This window comes from Leptonychotes weddellii, chromosome 4, assembly GCF_054177405.1.
Source record: "Leptonychotes weddellii isolate Sample4059 chromosome 4, ASM5417740v2, whole genome shotgun sequence".
Classification (NCBI taxonomy): domain Eukaryota; kingdom Metazoa; phylum Chordata; class Mammalia; order Carnivora; family Phocidae; genus Leptonychotes; species Leptonychotes weddellii.
In genome coordinates, this window is record NC_138372.1 from 423,933 (window position 1) to 444,587 (window position 20,655).

Sequence of the window (20,655 nt, forward strand, 5' to 3'; positions counted from 1 at the left end):
AGAAGCACAGACTGCGCGCGCACATGGGACAGCACACGCACATGTGCATTTACTAACTCTGTTGTCTGGGAAGCAACAAGCTCACCAGCGCCCAGATCCTGGTTTCTAAGACTGTTTTCCAACAAAAGGAACCATGGCTCCTTGGAGAAATGGCTAATTTTAGGACTGGGGGAAGAAACATACAAGATAAGCCTGGAGAATCTGTGGTGCCCGAAAGTAAGGAAGTGCAAATTAATCAATTAATTAATTAATGGAGAACGATGGGATGTGCCGAAGAGCACAGGGGGCAACTGACGGCCCCAGGGACAGAGTCAGTACAGGTGTTCTGGATCATAATCCAAATATAAAGTAAACATCCACGAGTCCATACTGATTAAATGAAGGCAGGAGAATCCCAGATAATGTATGCAGATAAAGCAGAACCGTGGCGTGCAGCATCCCAGCCCCCACCACACAGCACAGTGCAGATCTTTTACCACTCGTGATTCCGTGGGTCAGGAATTCTGGCAGGACAGTTCATCTGTGTCCCACGTGGTGCTGGTCGGCATGGCTCAACTGGGGCTGGAAGATCCAGCCAGCTTCATTCTGGCACCTGGGGCCTCAGAGTGGCCATCAGGTGGGTCCTCTCTCCCCGAGGCCCTCTCTCTGTCCACATGGCCCCCCATCCACATGGCCCTCTCTGTGCACGTGGCCCCCCATCTGCATGGCCCTCTCTGTCCATGTGACCCCCCATCCACATGGCCCTCTCTGTCCACGTGACCCACTCCCTCTCTGTCCATGGACCCCTTCTCTCCACACAACCTCTTGGTACTCAGTAGTCTAGCCCAGGCTTTCTTCCACTGGTGGAAGCTGCCGGGCCCCTAACACCTAGGCTTGGCAACTTCCACCACACTCAGTGAGTCAGAGCAGGACCCAGCCCTCAAGGGGAGGGGAGACAGACCCCAGCTTTCAATAGGAGGAAAATCAGCAAAATCCTGTTGCCGAGTGTGCACAGGGAAAGAGTGTGCACAGAGATAATTATGACATCTTCAAAGATAATACACCACAGGAGGTGAGAGATACGTGGCATCATGAAATGCAAAAGATTCAGAGCACTGAGGTCTATAAGAAGACATGTTTCATGACAGAGAACACTTATTTTAATATAGTTAAACATATATGTGTGCATTTACATGACCTTAAATATTTTTTGGAAACATAACTTACCTGGGGCTCCTGGGTACTTCAGTCGGTTAAGCGTCTGACTCTTGATTTCAGCTCAGGTCATGATCTCAGGGTCGTGTCAGGATGTCAGGCCCCTGCTGGGTGTGAAGACTACTCAAAAAAAAAGAGTTCAAGAAAAATAACTTACCTGACCCATAAAACCAGACCAGGAAATTTAGTAAAGTTTAAGTGAGCTTTGCATCATCAGTAAATAACCTAATTTTTCCAGACACTATAACTTCCTATTATCTTATACCCACATAGTTGTTTTAAACCAAAATTATAAAACCAGTCTAATTTGTCCAAGGATTCATCTTGATTAAATATATTACCTGAGGGGTGCCTGGGTGGCTCAGTCGGTGAAGCGTCTGCCTTCGGCTCAGGTCATGATCCCAGGGTCCAGGGTCCTGGGATGGAGTCCCGCATCGGGCTCCCTGCTCAGCAAGGAACCTGCTTCTCCCTCTCCCACTCCCCCTGCTTGTGCTCTCTCTCTCTCTGACAAATAAAATCTTAAAAAAAAAAAAAAAAATGACCTGAACTTTTTCTAATAGAAATTGTTAAACTCCACATTTTTCAGCCTGACATTTAAACAACACTGAATTAATGTTTGCATGAAGTCTTCTTGGCATTATTTGCTCCCTGTATGAATTTACATCTCTTTGCTTCTTATCCAACAATCAACCATTATCCCCGGGTTTTTGGGGTGGGGGGGTTAAGCTGTGGATTCTACAAGAAAATGACCTTTTTTTTTTAAGATTTTATTTATTCATTTGAGACACACAGATACAGAGAGAGAGAGAGCATGAGCAGGGGGAGAGGCAGAGGGAGAGGGAGAAGCAGGCTCCCCGCTGAGCCAGGAGCCCGACGTGGGGCTCGATCCCAGGACCCTGGACCCTGGGATCATGACCTGAGCCGAAGGCAGACGGTCAACCATCTGAGACACCCAGGCACCCCAAGAAAATGACCTTTCTTAAAGGGTGAACATTCCTAAGGCATTAGAAGCTCAATTTCTTTTTTTTTTTTTCCCTTGGAACTGTCATGTTCTCTATTTTAAATCTATGCAAGCATGTATTAGTCTACTTAAGCATCAAACTTCAGAGACTTTATAATCTTATACATTATTTTTGCTTTCCAGTAAGGTAGTTTTACTAATATGCTCATAAAATGTTCCCAGTCATACAATCAAAGAATCTAATCAATCTCAGGAGAGCTAGATGCCTTGAGTCCTCTCGATCAGTCCTCCAAAGTCATCCAGTGGATCCCAACATGATTTGTGCTTTGACCTAGTGTGGTTAATATTCTCCTGGATAGGGGCGCCTGGGTGGCTCAGTTGGTTGGGCGACTGCCTTCGGCTCAGGTCATGATCCTGGAGTCCCGGGATCGAGTCCCGCATCGGGCTCCCTGCTCAGCGGGGTACCTGCTTCTCCCTCTGACCCTCCCCCCTCTCATGTGCTCTCTCTCTCTCATTCTCTCTGTCTCAAATAAATAAATAAATAATCTTAAAAAAAAAAATATTCTCCTGGATATTCACTTAACCAGTGAAAGCCTTCCACCCTGACTCCTGAGCCCCCTGGCACACCCACAGCAGTCTTCAACAGCTCTCTTGCCATCTGGTACGAAAAGATACCCTGGCTCTGTACGCTTCCTGCCACGGACCTGGCGTCAGGGTTGCCAGATTAAATACCGCACAGGACATACTTATAATGAAAATTACTGTTGCTTATCCGAAATTCCAGTTGAGCGAGAGGGCCTGTATTTTTATTCCTCAAGTTGGCAGCTGCACCTGGAACCAGCCATGTCTCCAAAGCATCCTGGCTTCCACTACAAGTGGAAAGGGTGCTTCGAGACCATTTCTGGGTGTCTTGGACATTTCTTGCTGCTGCTTTGTAGACCACACTCAAACATAAGTAGACAACCAAGTTCTACCAAAGGAAACCCACTAACATGAAAAACAGAGACCAAAGTCAACAAACAGAAAAAAATCAACTGGGAAGCAGAAACTGGACAGGGGTGATGGGGGCAGCATGCTCGAGAAAACATGTATCATTAATACCCTCACAGAAGAGATGACATCACACCTGTGAAACACAAACATGGTGAGTGCTATTAAAAATACCCCCATAAAATACCCAAAAAACAAAAAGTCTCTTAGAAAATAAAAATGGCATAACAGATATTTTTTAAAAAATTCATTAAGTGGATTAGAAAAAAATGTGGAAGATGCCAGTCAGATCGGAGGCGGGAGAGGAGAGAACACTGATAGCCGGAGCCTCAGACAGGAGAGCGAGGGCGGGCGGATGACAGCACAGCAGCTCAGGGGGGTTTCCCAGAACTGAAGGTCAGGACTTTCTAGACGGCACCGGGCTCCTCCAGGGTGGGAACAGATCCACACTGAACTATGTCACTGTGAACATCTGCTGCAACGAAGAAAAAGAGACGCTTCAAGAGAAAAAGTTGGTCGCTTACAAAGGCTCGGACGCAAAATGGGTCCAGTTTCCTCAGCAGCACCCTCGAGCTGGGAGCCAGAGACACGGGAGAAATGCTTGCAGAGTTTTGCCGGAAAGAATTTTCAGGCTAGAATTCTAGAATCAGCCAAACCGCCGACCAAGTCACAGGACACAATAAAGATGTCTGCTGATACGCAAGGGCTCACATTCTCTGTGCTGCTTCCTGGGCTGACGGCCTGGTGTCAGGGCTGTGACAGGGCACTGACGACGGCCCCCATCCCCATGGGCGTCACCAGGGTCGGGGAGGAAGTCCACTGAGACACCTGAAGTGAAAGCAAGTGCAGCCAAACTTCTCAGACCACAGTCAGTTTAGTGGATCGTACATGGTGGTAACAAAATAGAATGTATCTGAGATTATTGCGCTTAGGAAGGCTAAGTATAGCTTTTGAAATCTTTCAGTTGTGTGTGTGTGTGTGTGTGTTTACATACCAGGTCGTGATATCAAACGTATTTCTTATTTTGAGTTTTTGTCAAAAAAATCTAAAAGCCACCAATTTAAAGATATGACAATAAATCGTATTGTCAAAAGAATCATCTAAGAGGGCTAAAACTGCCTCTGGGAAAAGTGGTGTGGTTATTTTTCATCAGCACTACTGAATTACTAAACTAGTTAGGCATACGCAGGCATAGCTTCTATTAAAATAATTTTTAAAAATAAGTTTTAGAGCCAGACAGACTTGTAGCTGAATCATGAATGGCTTTTTACCTACATGACAGCAGGCAAGGTCCCCTCTGGAAGCTGATCGTAGATTTGCTGGGAAATGAAGTCACTCCTGTAAGGAACCCAGCACAACACCTGTGGTGCAGGGAATCCACTCACGCACATCAATTAGTCCTTATTCTACCCTCTAGCTCCCGTGCGCCCTTTCTCGGAAAAACATTCCATGAGGGGCACCTGCATCCGACTCTTGGTTTCAGCTCAGGTCATGATCTCAGGGTCATGGGATCGAGGCCCTGCACTCAGTGGGGAGTCTGCTTGAGATTCTCTCCCTTTGCCCCTCCACCCCGTCGTTCTCTCTCTAATAAGTAAATCTTTAAAAAAACAAAAGAGGGGCGCCTGGGTGACTCAGTCGTTAAGCGTCTGTCTTCGGCTCAAGTCATGATCCCAGGGTGCTGGGATCGAGCCCCGCATCGGGCTCCCTGCTCCGCTGGAGGCCTGCTTCTCCCTCTCCCCCTCCCCCTGCTTATGTTCCTGCTCTCACTATGTCTCTCTCCGTCAAATAAATATATAAAATCTTCAAAAAAAAAAGAAAAGAAAAAATGTACCCACGAAAAGAAGGGAGAAGACTGCGCAAGAGGAGAACATGGTGACCCAGAAACAGGACCCAGCGGGTGGGGCCCAGGGCAGCCCAGACAGGGGACAGCAGGAGAATCATTTGAGAAACTGAACCAAACCCCAAGTCTGGGGCTGAATTTTGATAGATTAAAAAAAACCAAACATGCAAAAACAAAACAGGAAAACAAACAGTTGTATGAGAAAGGAAGTGTGATCTTGCTGAGCCCAGAGGCCATGGCGGGCCACACCCGGGGGCACAGGAGTCCTCTGCAGAAGCTGCGGGCACCACCTCTGTGACGGACTCCACTGGCTGAGGCAGAGCTGCTGTTTTGTTATTAGCTTTGCATCAACATCACATGGAGCTACAATCTTACTTGGCTGTAAAGTTAAAAAATAAAAATTTAACTGTAAATACAAAGTAATGCAACCAACAGGACCAATCAAAGTGAATGGGCTCCCCTTGGAGGAGCGGAGGGGCCCAGAGTGCATCCCCCCCCAGCCCCCCTTGTCTGGGTGCAGAGGGAAGGGCCCGTGTCTGAGCCCAGAGGACCCTGTGGTTACCGGACCCACCTCAGCTGGGACAGACGGGGGGCAGGAGACCCCTGTCCATGCGAGGGTCTTGGTGGCCTCAGAGGCCCCCTCCACCCACAGCAGATCCTGGAGGTCGGCCAGCTCTGCTCAGCAGGACTCTGGGCTGATCAGTTTCCTCCTGGACCAGACTGTCCACAGCAGCGTGAGGCCAGCCCGGGGTGGGCAAGGATGTGGGGCACACGGTGCCAGGTCACAGGGCACTCACATGTCCAGTTGTAGCTGAACCCTGTGTTCCCAAATTTGCTGGGACAAGTATACTCTACAATTTACACTCTACAAGATGCATGTGCTGTTAATGCCACCTGGTCTTGGCCACATTTTGGAGGTTCTCTAGGAGTTGGCACAAGCTTGTGCCCAGCCTGAGGCCTCCCCACACCTCGGCCTCAGGGAGCCCTGACAGCCCTGCCATTGCCCCCCCACATTCCCAGAGCCATGCCCCTACCCCACAGGTCACCTGGGAGTGTTCAGGGCTTCCCTCCCCTGTGCATCCAGGAGTGGTCCTCAACATACACACAGACACACATTGGCCACCCCACATCCTAAAGAGAACCCCAAGCCTCCAGACACTGTTCAGAAGCCCCCCAACCCCCTGGAAGTGTCCAGGTCTCAGCCTGGACTCTAGTCCCAGCCCTAGCACTCAGCTGTCATGTGACCCAATCCCCCTCTGGCCAGAACCCAAGTCTTACCTAAGAATCCAAATGGCCCTGAGGCTGAGGTCAGCAAGGGACAGAATTTGACGGGCGCATGGGCTGGCCTCTGGGTGTGCAGCCAGGTGACGGGGGTGTCATCCACTGGCCCCCACCCTGAGGCTAACTCCAGACCCAGCTCTGGACTCCTCAGCCCTATCCCAGGGGCCACAGCTCAAGAGCCCTTGGAGGGCTTTTCCCACAACTCAGCCCTAGAGAGGAAGATTCCCTCCCACCCCTGCCCACCCAGGTTCCAGCTTCTCTGTGAGCTCAGCTGGCCGTGGCCAGGCCTGGGGAGCAGGCTTCTTTCTCCAGCTTCTGTCACCCTCCCCAGCCTGCATACTCCTTGGACAACAGGGTGTGCAGCCGTTCACAGCTCACATGCTGTGTCCTGCGCATCTCCCGTAGGCAGGCCACAACCAGCCCCTCCCAGGACCCAGCATCCAGCCTCAGCATCCTCCCTTGCCTGGAGAGCCTGCCTGGCCCCTTCCTTGGCCCACTGTATGGCCAGGAACACCCAGGCCAGAAGACACTGGCTGGCACGGAGCGGCAGAGGGACAAGGCACAGGGACTGAGCTCAGAGATGCCTCCACATCGGGCCCAAGAGGCAGGGCCCCCAGCAAGGGCCCAAGAACACCCCCAGTAGCTCTGGCCCTGGCTGGGGCCCCCTCCGGCCAGAACCCAAGTCCTACGCGATGCCAGCAGGGCACTCTGCCACACCCCTCCTGCCTCTGTCCTTTCACTGTGGGGGCGCCCGGGGCCAGCAGGGAAAAGGGGCTGCTCATCCCACAGGCTGGGGGGCAGGGTGGAGGCCCCATAGGGAAGAGGGAAGGGCAGTTTCTTATAGCCTGGGAGGAACTGCAGAGATAAAAATAAAAGCACATCTGCTTCCACACAATTGCTTCACACAATTGCCTCCTGCAGTCGTGGTTGGGGCCCAGATACATCCAAGCCACAGGCAGGACGAGCTCTGCACAAAGAAGGGAGTGGGGGTCGGGCTGCCTCAGGACCAGACACCACAGGATCAGTGACATCTGCAGCAGAGATCTCAACCGTAGTACCACCGAGGTCTGGGGCAACTCATTTCAGGTGTCGGCTTCCCTGTGCGTTATGGGGCACGTACAGCTGCATTCCCAGCCTCCGCCCACTGTGGTCAGTGGGACCCCCCCACTGAGACAACTAAAAATGTCTCCAGATGTGGCCAGGGGCCCTACCTCCAGGGACCCCCCAAGCTGGAACCCACCCCGGTGGAAGAAGTTGGAGCAAGGGCCCTGTGGGGCTCTGCCAGCTGCCAGCCTCCAGGAGTGTGGGTCTGTGGCTTCCTGCACAGGCCAGCCAGTCATACCTCCCGGATTCGCTGCCCAGCCAAGCTCCCGACAGCGGCTCTGCTTCCAGATGGCAGATCAACTCAGCACCCCATTGCTCCTCTCAGCCACCAGGGAAGGGTGGAGTGAGCCGCGGGGCAGCTACTGCGACAGGACTGGGAGGAGATACGGGAGCGGCTACCCGGCAGCCACAGGCACCGGCCAAGGGCAACAGCGGCAGACAGAGGCCCAGCTGAGAGGCCAGGTGGAGCGGAGGCCAGCCTTGGTACTAACAGGTCACGGTCCACTCCACCCCAGCAGGCTCCACCACTGGGCCCTGGCGCCTCTGCCCCCGCCCCACCCCCAGATGGGGAGACCAAGACCCAGGAAGGATGACTGTGACCCCAGCTGGGGGCCTCCCAGGGGCTCCCTGTGCCCTCCCAGGTGACTGGGCTGGCAGGGTGCTCTGGCTGTCCTGGTCCTCAGCCCCAACCCCAGGGGCTGCTGGGAGCCCAACTGCTGCCCCCTTGCAGCCACATGTGGAAGCAGGCCTGCACCCTCAATGGTGTCAGGTGCCCCCCCAGGTCATGGCCAGCATCACCCTCCTCCACCACACCCAGCACCTCCGTGGGCTGTGTCCCCTAATGGGCAGGGACTCAGACCGGCCCCGTGGTTAGAACCCTGCTTACCTAGCTGGCTGGCTGCCATGCACAGGGCAGGGGCCCGCCTGGCGCACCGAAAGAACGTGGGGTGAGCAACACAATGTGGTCTGTGCCATTCCAGAGAAGCTGCTGGGTAAGCCCTGCTCCAGCCCTCCCCAAGATCTGCCTGATTTGCAGAGAACTCAACCCCACTCCCAGACACATTTCTGTGACAAGGCAAGAAATCCCCACAGCCTGCTGAGACGTGGTGTTGCCCTTAACGGGGTGGAGGGGATCGAGGGAGGACACCAGCATCACGCGTGTCTCTACTGGACGGCTCAGGAAAGATGCACCACTTTTCCTATCCTCTAAGTCAGCCGTCAGAGAGCAGGGCAGAGGCTGAGCAGAGTAGCGTCTGCCATATTCATGGCACTCCGACCAAGCTCCCCTGCCTGCAGCCCAGCCCTCGCCAAGCCTGGATGCAGTGGTCCACTGGCTCACGCCAAGGCTCCAAAGTTTCTCCAGTTCCATAAACAGCACCACTTTCTCAGCCACCCCCAACCCTGCCAGAGCACACCCTCCCAGCCATCCTTTCCTGATTAGCCCCACTCAGCGTCCCATAAGGTGGCAGAGGCCAAGGAAGCCAAAGGAGACCAGGGGCCCCCAGCCCTAGCAGAGCAGGACAGCTCAGAGAGCCACTTGAGGCCCAGGTCTGTGGGGACTGCAGGGCACCGTCCATCATCTCTGGGGGCAGAGCCTGCCCCCCTCCCCAGTCTTCCCCATGAGGCCCTCCCTGTCCCCTCTCACATTGTAATCATACCCCCAACTCAATCTGGGCACTCCCTAACCCCCCAGCATTGTCCCTTGGTACTTTTGCCATCAGCGTGTTTAGAGTCTGCCTCCTGCAGTGGAGTCCAAGTGCCTAAAGGGCAGACCTGGGCCTCTGTTTGCAGCTGTTGTAGCATCAGACATTCACAAATAGGGAGGCTGTCGTTCCTGTGGACTTGGCACCAGGACAAGGGCCCTCTCGGGAAAGGGACCCCGATCTGCACCCCGGGGCCCTTGTGCCTCCCAGAAAACCAGAGGTTGGCACCAGCTCAATCCCAAGATAGCTCACGCTAGGCCGCAGAGGGGCCAGGTCACCCGGGGACAGCTAAGTTCCTAAACATTTATTACAGTGGGTCATCAGCAGCAACAGGGGTGGGGGAGAGGAGCACTGGACTCATTTGCCTTTCAAGTAGATCTTGGGGGTCTGCCAGCCCGCAGGGGCTTCCTTCAGGCCCGCCTTCAGCCAGATGCGCCTCAGGTCTCTCTCGAACTTGATCTGCAAGGGCACAGGAGGGACCACTGACTGGTCTGTGGCACAGTCACACATTTGCAGCCGCCTTGCCCCACCCTAGGCTGAGAGGCCCACCCCCCACACTTACCTGCTTCCGTTTCAGGCGTCCTTCGCGGACCTTCCGCCGCAGGAACCGGGTCCTCTTGACCAGTTTACGGTACTTGTGATGATTCATCTTCCGCCGGCGAATCTTCAGTATGTTTTTGCACTGCACCTGGGGTGCATCCCAGACCTCCTCCATCCCCTGCTCAGCCCCTTCCACTTGGCTAGGTGGACACTCATAGAGCTGAGATGGTGCCACGGTCCCTGGGGTCCTGGCATCTAGTCTGGGTAGGAGGTAGTGGGCGGTCAGCCAGCTCTCCAGAGGACTGATGGACATCTTCCTGGGGACCAGCATCTCCTCAAGCTCCAGCTGGAGCCCCTTGCCAGGGACGGAGGCAACTCCACTTGGGCCTGTTGGCCGTGTGCTGTAGCAAGGCCTGCCTAGGACCCCTGAGATAGGCCACGGCCGACCGCAACCTGCAGGAAACCAGACAGCAGTTACCACCCAAGCAGCTACGCCAGGGCTGAGCACAGCCAATGCCCCCTCCCCCACTGGGGAGCAGAGCGGTCATCACGGACCAGGACGACCCGCACCTTATCCCAGCGGGAATTCAGGCTGATGTTCTCAGGCCCGGACTTTCCCTTTTGGCTACTTGGATGTTTACAAGGAGTTTGTGTGGCCAGGCCCCCGCCTCCAGCTGGCAGGTGGGGGCCGTTGGGATTACTTACCCCACATTCCTAACCCGGTGTGCACCCTGCCCACCTGCCTTGCCCCCACGGGGCCTCTTACCTGCGCGAGGAACAGCCCTCAGCAGCCGAGACGTCAGGCGCACCAGGAACATGGTCCGCGGGTGGTGGCGGCCCCAGGTGCTCAGAGCGGCTGCAATACAGGTGCGCGTGGCGGTCACGCGGGAGTGGCCGGGGGGCGCGTGCAGCAGCCCCGGGGACGCCAGGACTCGCACAACCCATCACCCTCATCACCCTCTCCCACCACACGGGGCTCACTCCCTCCAGCGACCAGACTGAGGCGCGAGCCCCTCGTCCGCCGCTCCGCGGCTGCGCCCCTCTGAGCAGTCGCCCACCCCTCCCCGAGCCTCAGCTCCAGCCCAGGGACCCACCACCCGGGCGGAGCCGACGCTCGAGGGCGCGGAAGGCCGGGACTGGCGCACGGCAGCCGCGGTCCCCGTCCGGCCCCAGCCTCACCCGACCGCCGTCCCCCTGCAGCCGCGGCCTCGCACCGACCCTCCCCAGACCTAAGCCGGGTGACTGAAACTGACCACTCTGTCGCCCAGTTTAGGCACTTCCGGTCCGTCCCCAAACCAGCCCCCAGTCCCGCGTGCGGCCGCCCGGCGGTACCCACTCCCGGCGCCCCCTGGCGCCCTCACGGCGTCCGACTCCGCGTCGGCGCAGGTCCCGCCCGGCCCAGAAAGCAGCCGTTTCCGGCCAGAGGAGCGGCCCACCCCGCCCACAGCCCGCAGGCCCGGCCCTCCCTGACGGCGGCGAGAAAACTACATTTCCCACAATCCTAAGGGATGCCCTGGACCACATCACGTCCCGACCAACCAGTGGCTAGTCGTCCAAGGCGGGCGGAAGTGGCGTTAGACCAGCGGCGGAAATAGAGTTCTCGGGGCGACGGAAGCGGCCGGAGCCACTGCGTCCACGGGGGCTGGGCAGGAGTCCCGCAGGAGGCGCGGGTGGTGCGTGAACGCAGCGCGTTTGAAAGCCGACGAGCTCCCCTCCTGAGCCTGTGTGTGCGCGGAACTCCCGGAAACCACCAGCACCTCGGTCTGAGTCGGCAAGGACAGTGGACCCTCTGCCCCGCGGCCTTCCAGGAGGTGCCGCTCGCTCGGCTTCCCAAGTAGCAAGGTCTCTGAGGTGCCCGCGAGCCCCCTGGGCCCCAGGTGCTGGCCCCGCCGCGCTCACAGCCCCACCGCCCGGGCTGCGCCGGCCCAGCCCCCACTCCCAGGGGCGCCCAGCCCCCAGGGCCGGCGCTCCAGCTGCCCTCCCGCTAGCCGCCAGCCCGCCCGACACACCCAGGCTGCCCCTCGGACCCATTCTGTCCTTTCCCCGCCCGCCCTCCGCGCCCCCGCAGGAAGCGGCCTTTGGCCCAGGCTCTTCAAGGCTAGCCGGCCATGGAAGAGCAGCCGCACAGGGCTCGATACAAAAGCCAACACTGTAATGAGATCAGGGCCAGCAGTGCAGACAGACCACTAGAACGGGGACTGCAGGCCGTGCACAGGAACAAGCGAGCAGAACGACAAACTACACATTCTGGAACGTTCCAAATGTCCTGAGTAGAGAGAATTGTGTTTATTTAACCACGTAAAATGCATATATAGGAAACTTCTCTATTTGGGAGCTGGTGGCCTGCACTCAGCATCGCACAGATAAAAATATACGACTTTCAACACAGATCTAAATACCTTCACATTTTAAAAATCAGAATTCTCTACACAAGTTTTAAGCCGACAGAATTCAAGTTCTGAATTTTCATATATAGCTTTAACTTGTATTAAACACATGTTTATTTACAGGGCGAATAGAGAATAAGGGGCTATTAAGGCCATTTTCTCATTGTGAAACACTGCAAAATATGTACATAAGTACAACCTAATATAGGCAAAGGTTCTAAAAGTCATTTTCTTGGTTTAACGTAATCGAGTAAAGACGGCCTGTCGTTAGCACCAAGCCACACCACCAGGACGTACACATCTGCTTCCACATCAAGCTGCCACAGGGCTGCTGCCGAGGCGGGCCCTGTGCTGACACGAGTGTACGCACCGTGCCCAGGCCGGCCTGAAGGGCACCTCGCCGGCCTCTTGAGTCCATCTCCAAATGCATCACAAGGTCCAGAGCCAACAGCCATTTCCAAAAAGAGCTGCACCACAGGGCCAGTCATGCCACGGGTGCACACCGAGGAGCAAAGGGCAGCACTCTGGGAGCCCAGCGCCTCACCTCCGATGCCTGCTGTGCCCAAGGTGATCCCGCTCATAGCGATGGCTCGTGCGCTCGTACGACCGAGAACGCTCCCTTCGCTGATCTCTATAGTAATGACTTTTTTTCTTATATTTCCCGGAACTATCCGCCCGCTCCCGTGAGCGGCTTCGAGACCGAGAGGAGCTCCGACTCCGGGACTTGTGTGGCTTCTGGGTGGGGTACTTGCAGTCCTTAGACTTCCGGTAGCTCCTCACCTTGGAGCTTTTGTACGGAACACCTCTGTGCACCTGTCTAGGAGGGGAGTCACTCCTGCTCCGTGAACGGCTCTGCGACTTGGACCCGCCAGACGTGGAGCCACTGTCACTTTTTCTGTGAGGAAGGACAGCACCACCAAACAGGTGACCACTCACCCCACCACCTGAGAGGGTCAGGAGTGACTTTCCTGTGAGGGGCAGCCACACCACCAATAGCCACCCTGGGGAAAATATCCCTTGCCAGGTGCAGCACCCCGCGCCGGCCCCCCATGAGCCCTGATCAGCACACACCTCCTCTTAGGAGAAGCAGATCGCGATGGGGACCTTGAGTAGCTCTGCTCACGACTTCCACTCCTACTTCGACTCCCTCGCCCCTTTGGCAAGCTGAGAACAAATGGTGGGAGCAGTTACAGGCTTCAAGTCTCTCCAGCCAACTCCAAAGGCCAGCTGGGGCGCTTGGGTACTCACCCATTCACCGGGCTGTCAGCCTTAACTTTCTTCACGCCCTCCATTTTCCTCTTGGCGTTCTTCACAGAGAGCGGGGAAGGCTTGTTTCCTTTACCTTCTTTAGGGGATTCTGCTAGAATCAAATACAAGAAGTTAAAACCTCACCACCAGGAAAACTGTTCTGAGAGAAAACACATTAGCAGAGCAAGGCAATACCACTTCTATGGGATTTACGGAGACTCCCTGTTCCCGGCCTGGGACTCAGAACCTAAACATGCACCCGAAAGACACAGAAAAGCCACCTGTCTCACTTGCCTTCCTTGAGGGACTGGGGATGTGCATCATGCTTAGTTCTAACATGACCCAAAAAACACAATCTACTACCCTAGACTTATAAAATTTTCATCAGAAGACAAGCTAATTAGGTGAGCTGGGTTAAAAAAAAACAAAAAGCATTTTGAAAAGCTTGTCCACGTCCCTCACTAATGAAAATATAAAAACAATGGGTGCCTAGCTGGCTCAGTTGGTGGAGTATGCAATTCTTGATCTCAGGGTTTTAAGTTTGAGCTCCACACTGGGTGTAGAGACTACTTAAAATATTGGGGCACCTGGGTGGTTCAGCCGGTTAAGTGTCTGCCTTCAGCTAGGGTCATGATCTCGGGGATCCTGGTATCAAGCCCCATGTTGGGCTCCCTGCTCAGCGGGGAATCTGCTTCTCCCTCTCCCTCCGCCCCTCCTCCCCACCCCACTCGTGCACACTTGCGCGCATGCTCTCAAATGAATAAATAAAATCTTAGGGAAAGAAAACAAAAAAACGATGAAAACTCCTTTAGGAGTGACCTTCTCACTTCAAAAATCAACAAATGTCCGCTGGGGACCCTGGTGCCTGCAGAGAACTCAGGCCAGCAGCAGACACAGTTCCAAGAGAAATCTGGAGAAAAGGAGGGCCACACACCCTCACACTCACCCAGCTTGGGGGCAGGTGAGAACCCTGAAGTGCTGTCCAGAACCTGGGTGCCAGCAGGCAGCAGGCCCTTAGCTTGTGCCTTGGCCTCTTCAATGGCGTGCCTTCTCTTCTCGACTTCACTTTCAAGGTGTGTAAGATCAACCTATGGGAGTCAGAATCCAAAGAAATTCAAGACCAGATGTTTCTGGTTAAACACAAATGCATATATTACATGAAAAAACATAGAACCTTTTTCCGAGTATAAAGCTGCAGGATTTTTAAGCAGATTTCCTGAATTTCGTCTTCAGTTGCTCCAAACAAAAGAAACCAATGGGGACGATTGGGCAAAGGGATCTGTAAACACAAATGCCATCACTGTTAATACTTTCTTTTTTGGCCAACAAGATTCTTAGGGCAATAAAAAACAAGCCTTGCTGGTCACCAAGAGACAGGCTTTCATTGGCATTGATGAGCACAATCTGAAGAACACTACGCACAAGTTTCCTGGAGGCTGGAGAAAGAATCAGACCAGGATGCCCTGTGGTGGCGCAACACTGACCTCCAGTGTCCGGGCAGCAAGATAAATGCAGGCACAGGCGATGCTCTCAGGCTGGAACCTCACGAAGACATCTGTGCGAAGGCTGTCATTCATGTAATTCCTGAAAACCAAATGCAGGAAAGACTGCAACGCTCCGGGCATCCCCAGGATACCCGTGTGCATCATCTAGATACGATCACTACTCTACGCAGTCTACTCCTAGGCTTAGAGCTACACAGTCCTGTGAGGCTCAGGATTCCTGGAGAGACATTCTAGCTGCTTTTTGTGAGTACAGGAAAACAGGGAAATTACTGGAAAAAAAAATCTAAAAAGCTGGCTGAATGTCAGACAACACATGTTGCTATGAAAGAGAACCGACTTTAACTTTACTTTTCCCTCAACTTCTGGCTGTTCTCGTGCAAAGCACAATGCCTCAGAGAGAAAATGTCTACTGTAGTGGTTGAAATGTACTTGATGAAAGAAATCTAAATGCTCAAAATCCATAGTGCAGAGAAACATGCAAACTCAAATGAATGGGCTGAGCAGGCAGCCTGCGAGGGCTCTTCTGAGACAAGCCGTCCTCTTGCATCCCTTTTCCTCGAAGAGGTGCTCAGGGCCTGGCCCTTCTCCTTCCATGAGGGAGTCCACTTGGAAAGGGAAAACACCCCTGGGCGCATGGGAACATCATGCAGAGGAAGGCTCAATGCCCAAAGGGAAGTCCTCTTCTCAGGCATATCAAAGAACCGTTTCCAAATTGTCCCATCTCAATAACGAGTCTTAAAATGAACATTCATAAAATCAGACAAAAGCAACAAAACACTACAAGTTTCATCATAATCAATACATTTAAAAAGCATTATCGTACTTTAAAAAATATAAAAATACAAAACATTTGCATTTTTTAAAAGTTTAAGGGTTTTAAAATTGGCTACATTTTCAACATTTTCCTTTAGATATTATTTGTCTAGGATTTAATAGACCAAAATCAGGATCTCACATATTCACATATCTCATCAATATTGCAAAAACAGATTCCATGAGAAAACAGTCAAATAAATGATACATTTGCTGCTCCTAACATACCCCACTATGGCAACCCCTGAGAGTCAGGCCACACCCACAGGGTAGCCACATCCTGCTGTGTGATTTCACTGATACACCCCCGCCCCAACCCTCTTAACTTTGCCTGAAACCCTGGAGAAGGTGACAACACAAACCCACTCAGACTTCTCAGTGATCTATTCAACATAGGCCAACTAGTGGCACCTGGCTCTGGAAGCTCTTGCTCCAGGCCTCAAGAGATAATCAAGGAAAAGACCTACATGATGGCCCCAAGGCCATGGGTCTCAGAGCATTGCAAGCGAACAGTTCAAACATGTCATAAACATAAACATCAGTAACTTTTTTGGTTCTAATAAATTTTCAGTACTCAAATAGTGATGCCATTTATCTATCAACTTTTAAATTCCAAAAACAAAACAAATGAAGTCCTTGAAATGTGTATTTAAACGTACTGCTTATCTAAGTTACAATATAAAAAGTGTCCATGAAATAATTTAAAGATGCACACCTTTTACTAGAACGTGTCAACACTTAGCTGCTGAAGAGCAACTTTAGGACTTCCGGGAAGACTGGCACAAGCCCGTACTGAAGTGAGTCCCCGTCAGCCAATTCATACAGCTTTCCACAGAAATGTTTTTAGGACACAGGTACTGCATCTTTATTGCACACGTACAGCAGTTTTAAAGGGACAAGATTCAAGTCAAGACAGTGAACTCTCATCAATACAATTACCAAGCACGACAGGGTTAACAAGCAGCGCCACCGTCAGAGAACCACAGCAGCAGTCGGCCAGCACTATACTACCGTGCGCATACCACCATCTAGAGCCGGCCTTCGGTGGAGAGCCTGCGCTGGATTGGCTGAGGACGGCCGCTGTCCCTGCACCAAAGCGCTTGGACAGTAGAGGAGAAGTCTTAGTCACTTACCCTCAGAGGCTACCCTTCGATTGAAAGAGTACAGAAAAGAAAAGTCAAAATAGGTTCTCTATTAGATAGGGCATAGCACCAGACAATTCAGGCAGCAAAAATACGACCCTTACAGACTTAACTCCGTGGAAAAAAATTCACAAAGCACCCAGCACTATTACTTCAGGCTTCATTTCTAACATATGCATTGTTAAAATCAGTCCCAGAGAAAGTTTATCCGAACCCTCCTTCTCCCACAGGATCCTCTCTAGTAAGAGGCAGTTAGGAGCAACTTCCAAGGAGACATAAAACCACTACATCGATGCTGGCACGTGGGGGAAAGATCCTGATGTGCCAAGTCACCAGCCCTCAAAGGGAAGCCCAGTGAATGCTCTCCTGGAAGGCCGGGGGAGCGTGTGGGCCACCTTACCGTTACACTAGTGCCTGATATTTTGGGAGGCTGGTTAGAATCTACACAGCAGGAACACTGGGCACTGAGACAACTCCAGCCCACAACCAAGTCATGGGACTGACTACCCACTGCCCAAGTGCCTCAAATCAACATATTCCTGCACTGCCCTTGCTGGTCTCATAAAACAAGGAAGGTCAACTCACCATGAGGTCTGGACCAGGTGCTGGTTACGCTCACACTCTAACACCTGAAGGTACATAACGATTATCTGGAAGATACAGGTCAGCCAGTTATTACCAAGAACCCCGAGAACCCAAAATTCAGATCTTGAGAGCATCCATGCAGTAAATATGAGCCTCATGCTAGATCCCAGGGGTGGCTCCTGGTCATATGCCCGGTGCACAGCTCAGCTGGAGGGGAGCTTTTGCTGAGAGGCCCCGCTACCTGCTTTCGAACCCAGGCTGCACCCACAGCAAAGGCAGCTGCATTTTTCATGGCCATCACAAGGCTGATTCTCATTCTCATCTTCGACATAGTTTCCACCAGTGAGATGAGCTTGTCCTAACCATCTCTGTACCCTAGTCACCACTTTACACAAAACATGGTGTGAAAATACTTTCAGCAAATGAAGAAAAAGTCTAAAATCTATGGTAACTTATCAAGAATTTGAATTAATGCCAGAAAGTCAAACAAGCATGAGAGAAAAGATATGAAGAAACCCACCAATAAAAAGGGAATAAAGGAAAGGTGCAGATTGCAATCTTTTTTTTTTTTTTTAAAGTTTATGCGTCACATAAAAGGTTCCCATGGTACTGTATGGCAGCCATGCTCAACTGTCATGCGCTGCAAAGCTGCTTTAGTTCATTTCCAAATAAAGGGTTCAGAATCCTTCCAATTCCCCACTAGAGAAAATAAAGCTATCACTAAAGCAACTTTACAAAATAAGCTGTTGAGAAAAAAAAAAACATAAACTAACAGATTCCATTTTTACAAATTCACTATTTTTTTTGAAAGCCCACACTTAAAAAATAACCGTTCCAAAACTCCTGAAAACATAAAATTAACAGGTAGTATAAAGACAACTAACAAATAAATTACTTTCAGACTTTAGATATAAACTGGAAAAACAAGTCAGGAACACATTTACTCTTCTTCAGAGTTTTCAATCTTGGTGAGAACAGAGCAGTCAGGTGGGCTCCCGTGGCAGCTGGGCCACATACCCACCTTGTGAGGGTGCTTCACGTGGACACAGAAACCCAGCTCTTTGAGAACTCGTCTTTCTGCCTTTATAATCTGATTCTTTAAGTTAACATAATCTTGATCCAACAGCAGAGGCACAGGTTTCCTACACAGACAAAGCACACGTCCACATAAGGGTCAAATAAAACAACGTCTTTCAAATCCCAATTACCTCCAAATGGTGAAAATCCACTGTAAACACTGCAATACAGATGTAGCCTTTAACAAAACCAGAGAATCTTCCTCAAACCCCAGTGCTACCCTGCTTATCCCTTCTCAACAATATTCTCTTTTCCTTCCAAACAGTTCTCTGATGTACAACGAACACAGGGCGGAAGGTTTCAAAATCTCATCACACAAGTACTAACCGCACATTACCTGGTTCAAGACAAAAGTGCATGCGTTATGGGTGAATGGAAAACCAAAGAACCAACGGCAGTAGAACATTTAAACAGCCTGAGGCTCTATTTTCCAAAGGACCGTCCACCTGAGGAGCATAAAGTCTGGGTTGTCCAGGCAGTGGTTCTCAACCAGGGACAATTTTGCTATCCCAGGGCCAGCTCTGGGGACGGTTCTGGCTGTCACAACTGAGAGATGAACCGTTAGCATCTAGTTTGTAGAGGCCAGGGATACTGCTCAATATCCTACAATGCACAAGACAGTCCTCACAACAAAGAATCATCCAGCCCAAAATGTCAACAGGGCGAAGACTGCGAACCCAGCTCTAGGACATTCAGCGATAGGCATGGGCCAACAGAGAGACCAATGTCGACAAAACCATAGCCACAGTTCCCTGCCCTTTTTACTGTGGTTCCTTCACTCATTAAACAGCATCTGTTGGGTACCTCCTGGGCAGCAGGCCCTCTCCTGGACACAGCGTAACACCTCACACCCTGAGTTTTGTTTCAGAAACGTCTGTGGAACTTAACCATAAAAACAAGGAGACTCACTTTTTCTCTCTCAGATGCCGAAGGCGATGAAACACATTGATGACATCCCGGATCCGTCTTGGAGCCTCCTCTATTTTGGAGGCCAGGTGAACACAAGCCATTGACACATGCTGAAATGCAAGCATTGCAACACACGCATGTGTTCCTTCCACTCATCACGGTCTCCAGCGGCTCAAGAGGAGCGATGAAGAGCGAGGAGCAAAGAGCAGGGGCACCAAGGAAAAAGCCGCTGTGGGGAAACCACTCTACGTCCAGGGGGCTAGGATCCCAATCCCTCAAGTACAGCACTCCAAGCCCCAAAACAACGAACCCGGGTTTCCCCTCCACGTATTTCTGCGGGAGGGAAATACGCGGAAACCCTTACCTCCATGGAATGCTTCACAAAAGACTTGGTGTAGAAAAACCGCTGGAACAGCACCTGCCCGGTAGCCATAGCCACCTGGAGAAGAGAAACGTTCCCATCACTTCTAAAGGCACAATTTGCAGTTGCGTCTCTTGCTTCGTGCAACTGACACAGACCCAGACACTAAAACGTTCTGCAAGCCCACGAAGGCTCTTCGCGTCCCGCCGCCTCGTCCCCCTCATCGCCCCCGAAGGACAGCAGCGGTGAAACGCGGGGCCGGGGTCGGCGCTGGACCCGGCCCCGCCGCCAACAAAGGGCCCGGCCGCGTCCCCCGGCGCCGGCGCGGCGGTTACCTCGGCCCGAGGCTCGCGGCCGCGCCCTCACCTGCGGCAGGCGGAGCAGGATGCCGGCCGCCTGGATGAGCTCGCAGCCCACCACGCGGAGGTCGGTCTCCGTATCGGTGTCGAGGCCACTCGACATGGACGGCGTGAAGCGCAGCTTGTCGTCAGGCAGGAGGCAGTTCTCCAAAGTGATGAGCACCCCGGAGTACAGCCGGTCCCCGATCAACATCCCCTGTGACCCGGGGGCTGCGCTCCCCGAGCCCGGGGCACAGGCCGCTGCGGCGGGAGCCGCCGGCCCCGGAGCGCCGGCTGCGACCGTCGCCGCCGCCGCCGCCATTTTGTGCCGCCGACTCCCTTTCGGGCTCCTTCCCGGCAGGGCGGCTCCTCGCGACGCACTACGTCCGCGACCGCCCCGCCCCTCCACGTGTCATTGGTTCGGTCTGCGGGCGACCCGGCGCCGCCTTGCCGCGATTGGCTGGGCGACCTACCCGTCAGCGTTGCGGCCGACGTCGACGCCGTAGCCCAGCGCGGGCGGGGGCGGGCTCGTTACCCAGAGAGCCCCGCGGCGCCCGGGTGAGCCCGAGGTCCACAGCCCGACCCGGAAGCACTACCTCGGGGGCCGGCCCCGGGCGCCCTTAAACTCCGACTTCCCCGGCGCGGCCGTACTTTCAGCAGAGAGACCCGGCAGTTCG

The 20,655-nt window shown here is 53.1% G+C and overlaps 2 protein-coding genes across 6 annotated transcripts; both read right to left on the reverse strand.

Annotated features, from left to right (window-relative positions):
* Positions 1-9,362: 9,362 nt before the first annotated feature.
* AURKAIP1 (aurora kinase A interacting protein 1) lies at positions 9,363-11,025 on the reverse strand. 2 transcript variants are annotated; one of them, XM_006732414.3, is made up of 4 exons: positions 10,867-11,025; positions 10,380-10,469; positions 9,636-10,066; positions 9,363-9,532 (listed from the first exon to the last, which is right to left on the reverse strand). In XM_006732414.3, exons 2-4 carry the CDS (start codon positions 10,429-10,431, stop codon positions 9,431-9,433), a joined length of 585 nt encoding a protein of 194 aa, XP_006732477.1. In that variant the 5' UTR covers positions 10,432-10,469; positions 10,867-11,025; the 3' UTR covers positions 9,363-9,430. The 2 variants fall into 2 exon arrangements, with proteins under 2 accessions (XP_006732477.1, XP_030882982.1); XM_031027122.2 differs by lacking the exon at positions 10,867-11,025 and adding an exon at positions 10,708-10,824.
* An 852-nt stretch (positions 11,026-11,877) lies between these two features.
* CCNL2 (cyclin L2) lies at positions 11,878-20,337 on the reverse strand. 4 transcript variants are annotated; one of them, XM_006732410.3, is made up of 11 exons: positions 20,007-20,337; positions 19,644-19,718; positions 19,280-19,389; positions 18,315-18,435; positions 17,294-17,358; positions 14,733-14,832; positions 14,423-14,527; positions 14,195-14,336; positions 13,249-13,360; positions 13,072-13,164; positions 11,878-12,895 (listed from the first exon to the last, which is right to left on the reverse strand). In XM_006732410.3, the coding sequence occupies exons 1-11, from the start codon at positions 20,298-20,300 to the stop codon at positions 12,541-12,543; spliced, it is 1,572 nt and encodes a 523-aa protein (XP_006732473.2). In that variant the 5' UTR covers positions 20,301-20,337; the 3' UTR covers positions 11,878-12,540. The 4 variants fall into 4 exon arrangements, with proteins under 4 accessions (XP_006732473.2, XP_081673395.1, XP_030882981.2 ...); XM_081817269.1 differs by having other exon boundaries at positions 13,249-13,357; positions 20,007-20,336; XM_031027121.2 differs by lacking the exons at positions 17,294-17,358; positions 18,315-18,435; positions 19,280-19,389; positions 19,644-19,718; positions 20,007-20,337 and adding an exon at positions 16,282-17,287 and having other exon boundaries at positions 14,733-15,487.
* Between the last annotated feature and the right edge of the window lie 318 nt (positions 20,338-20,655).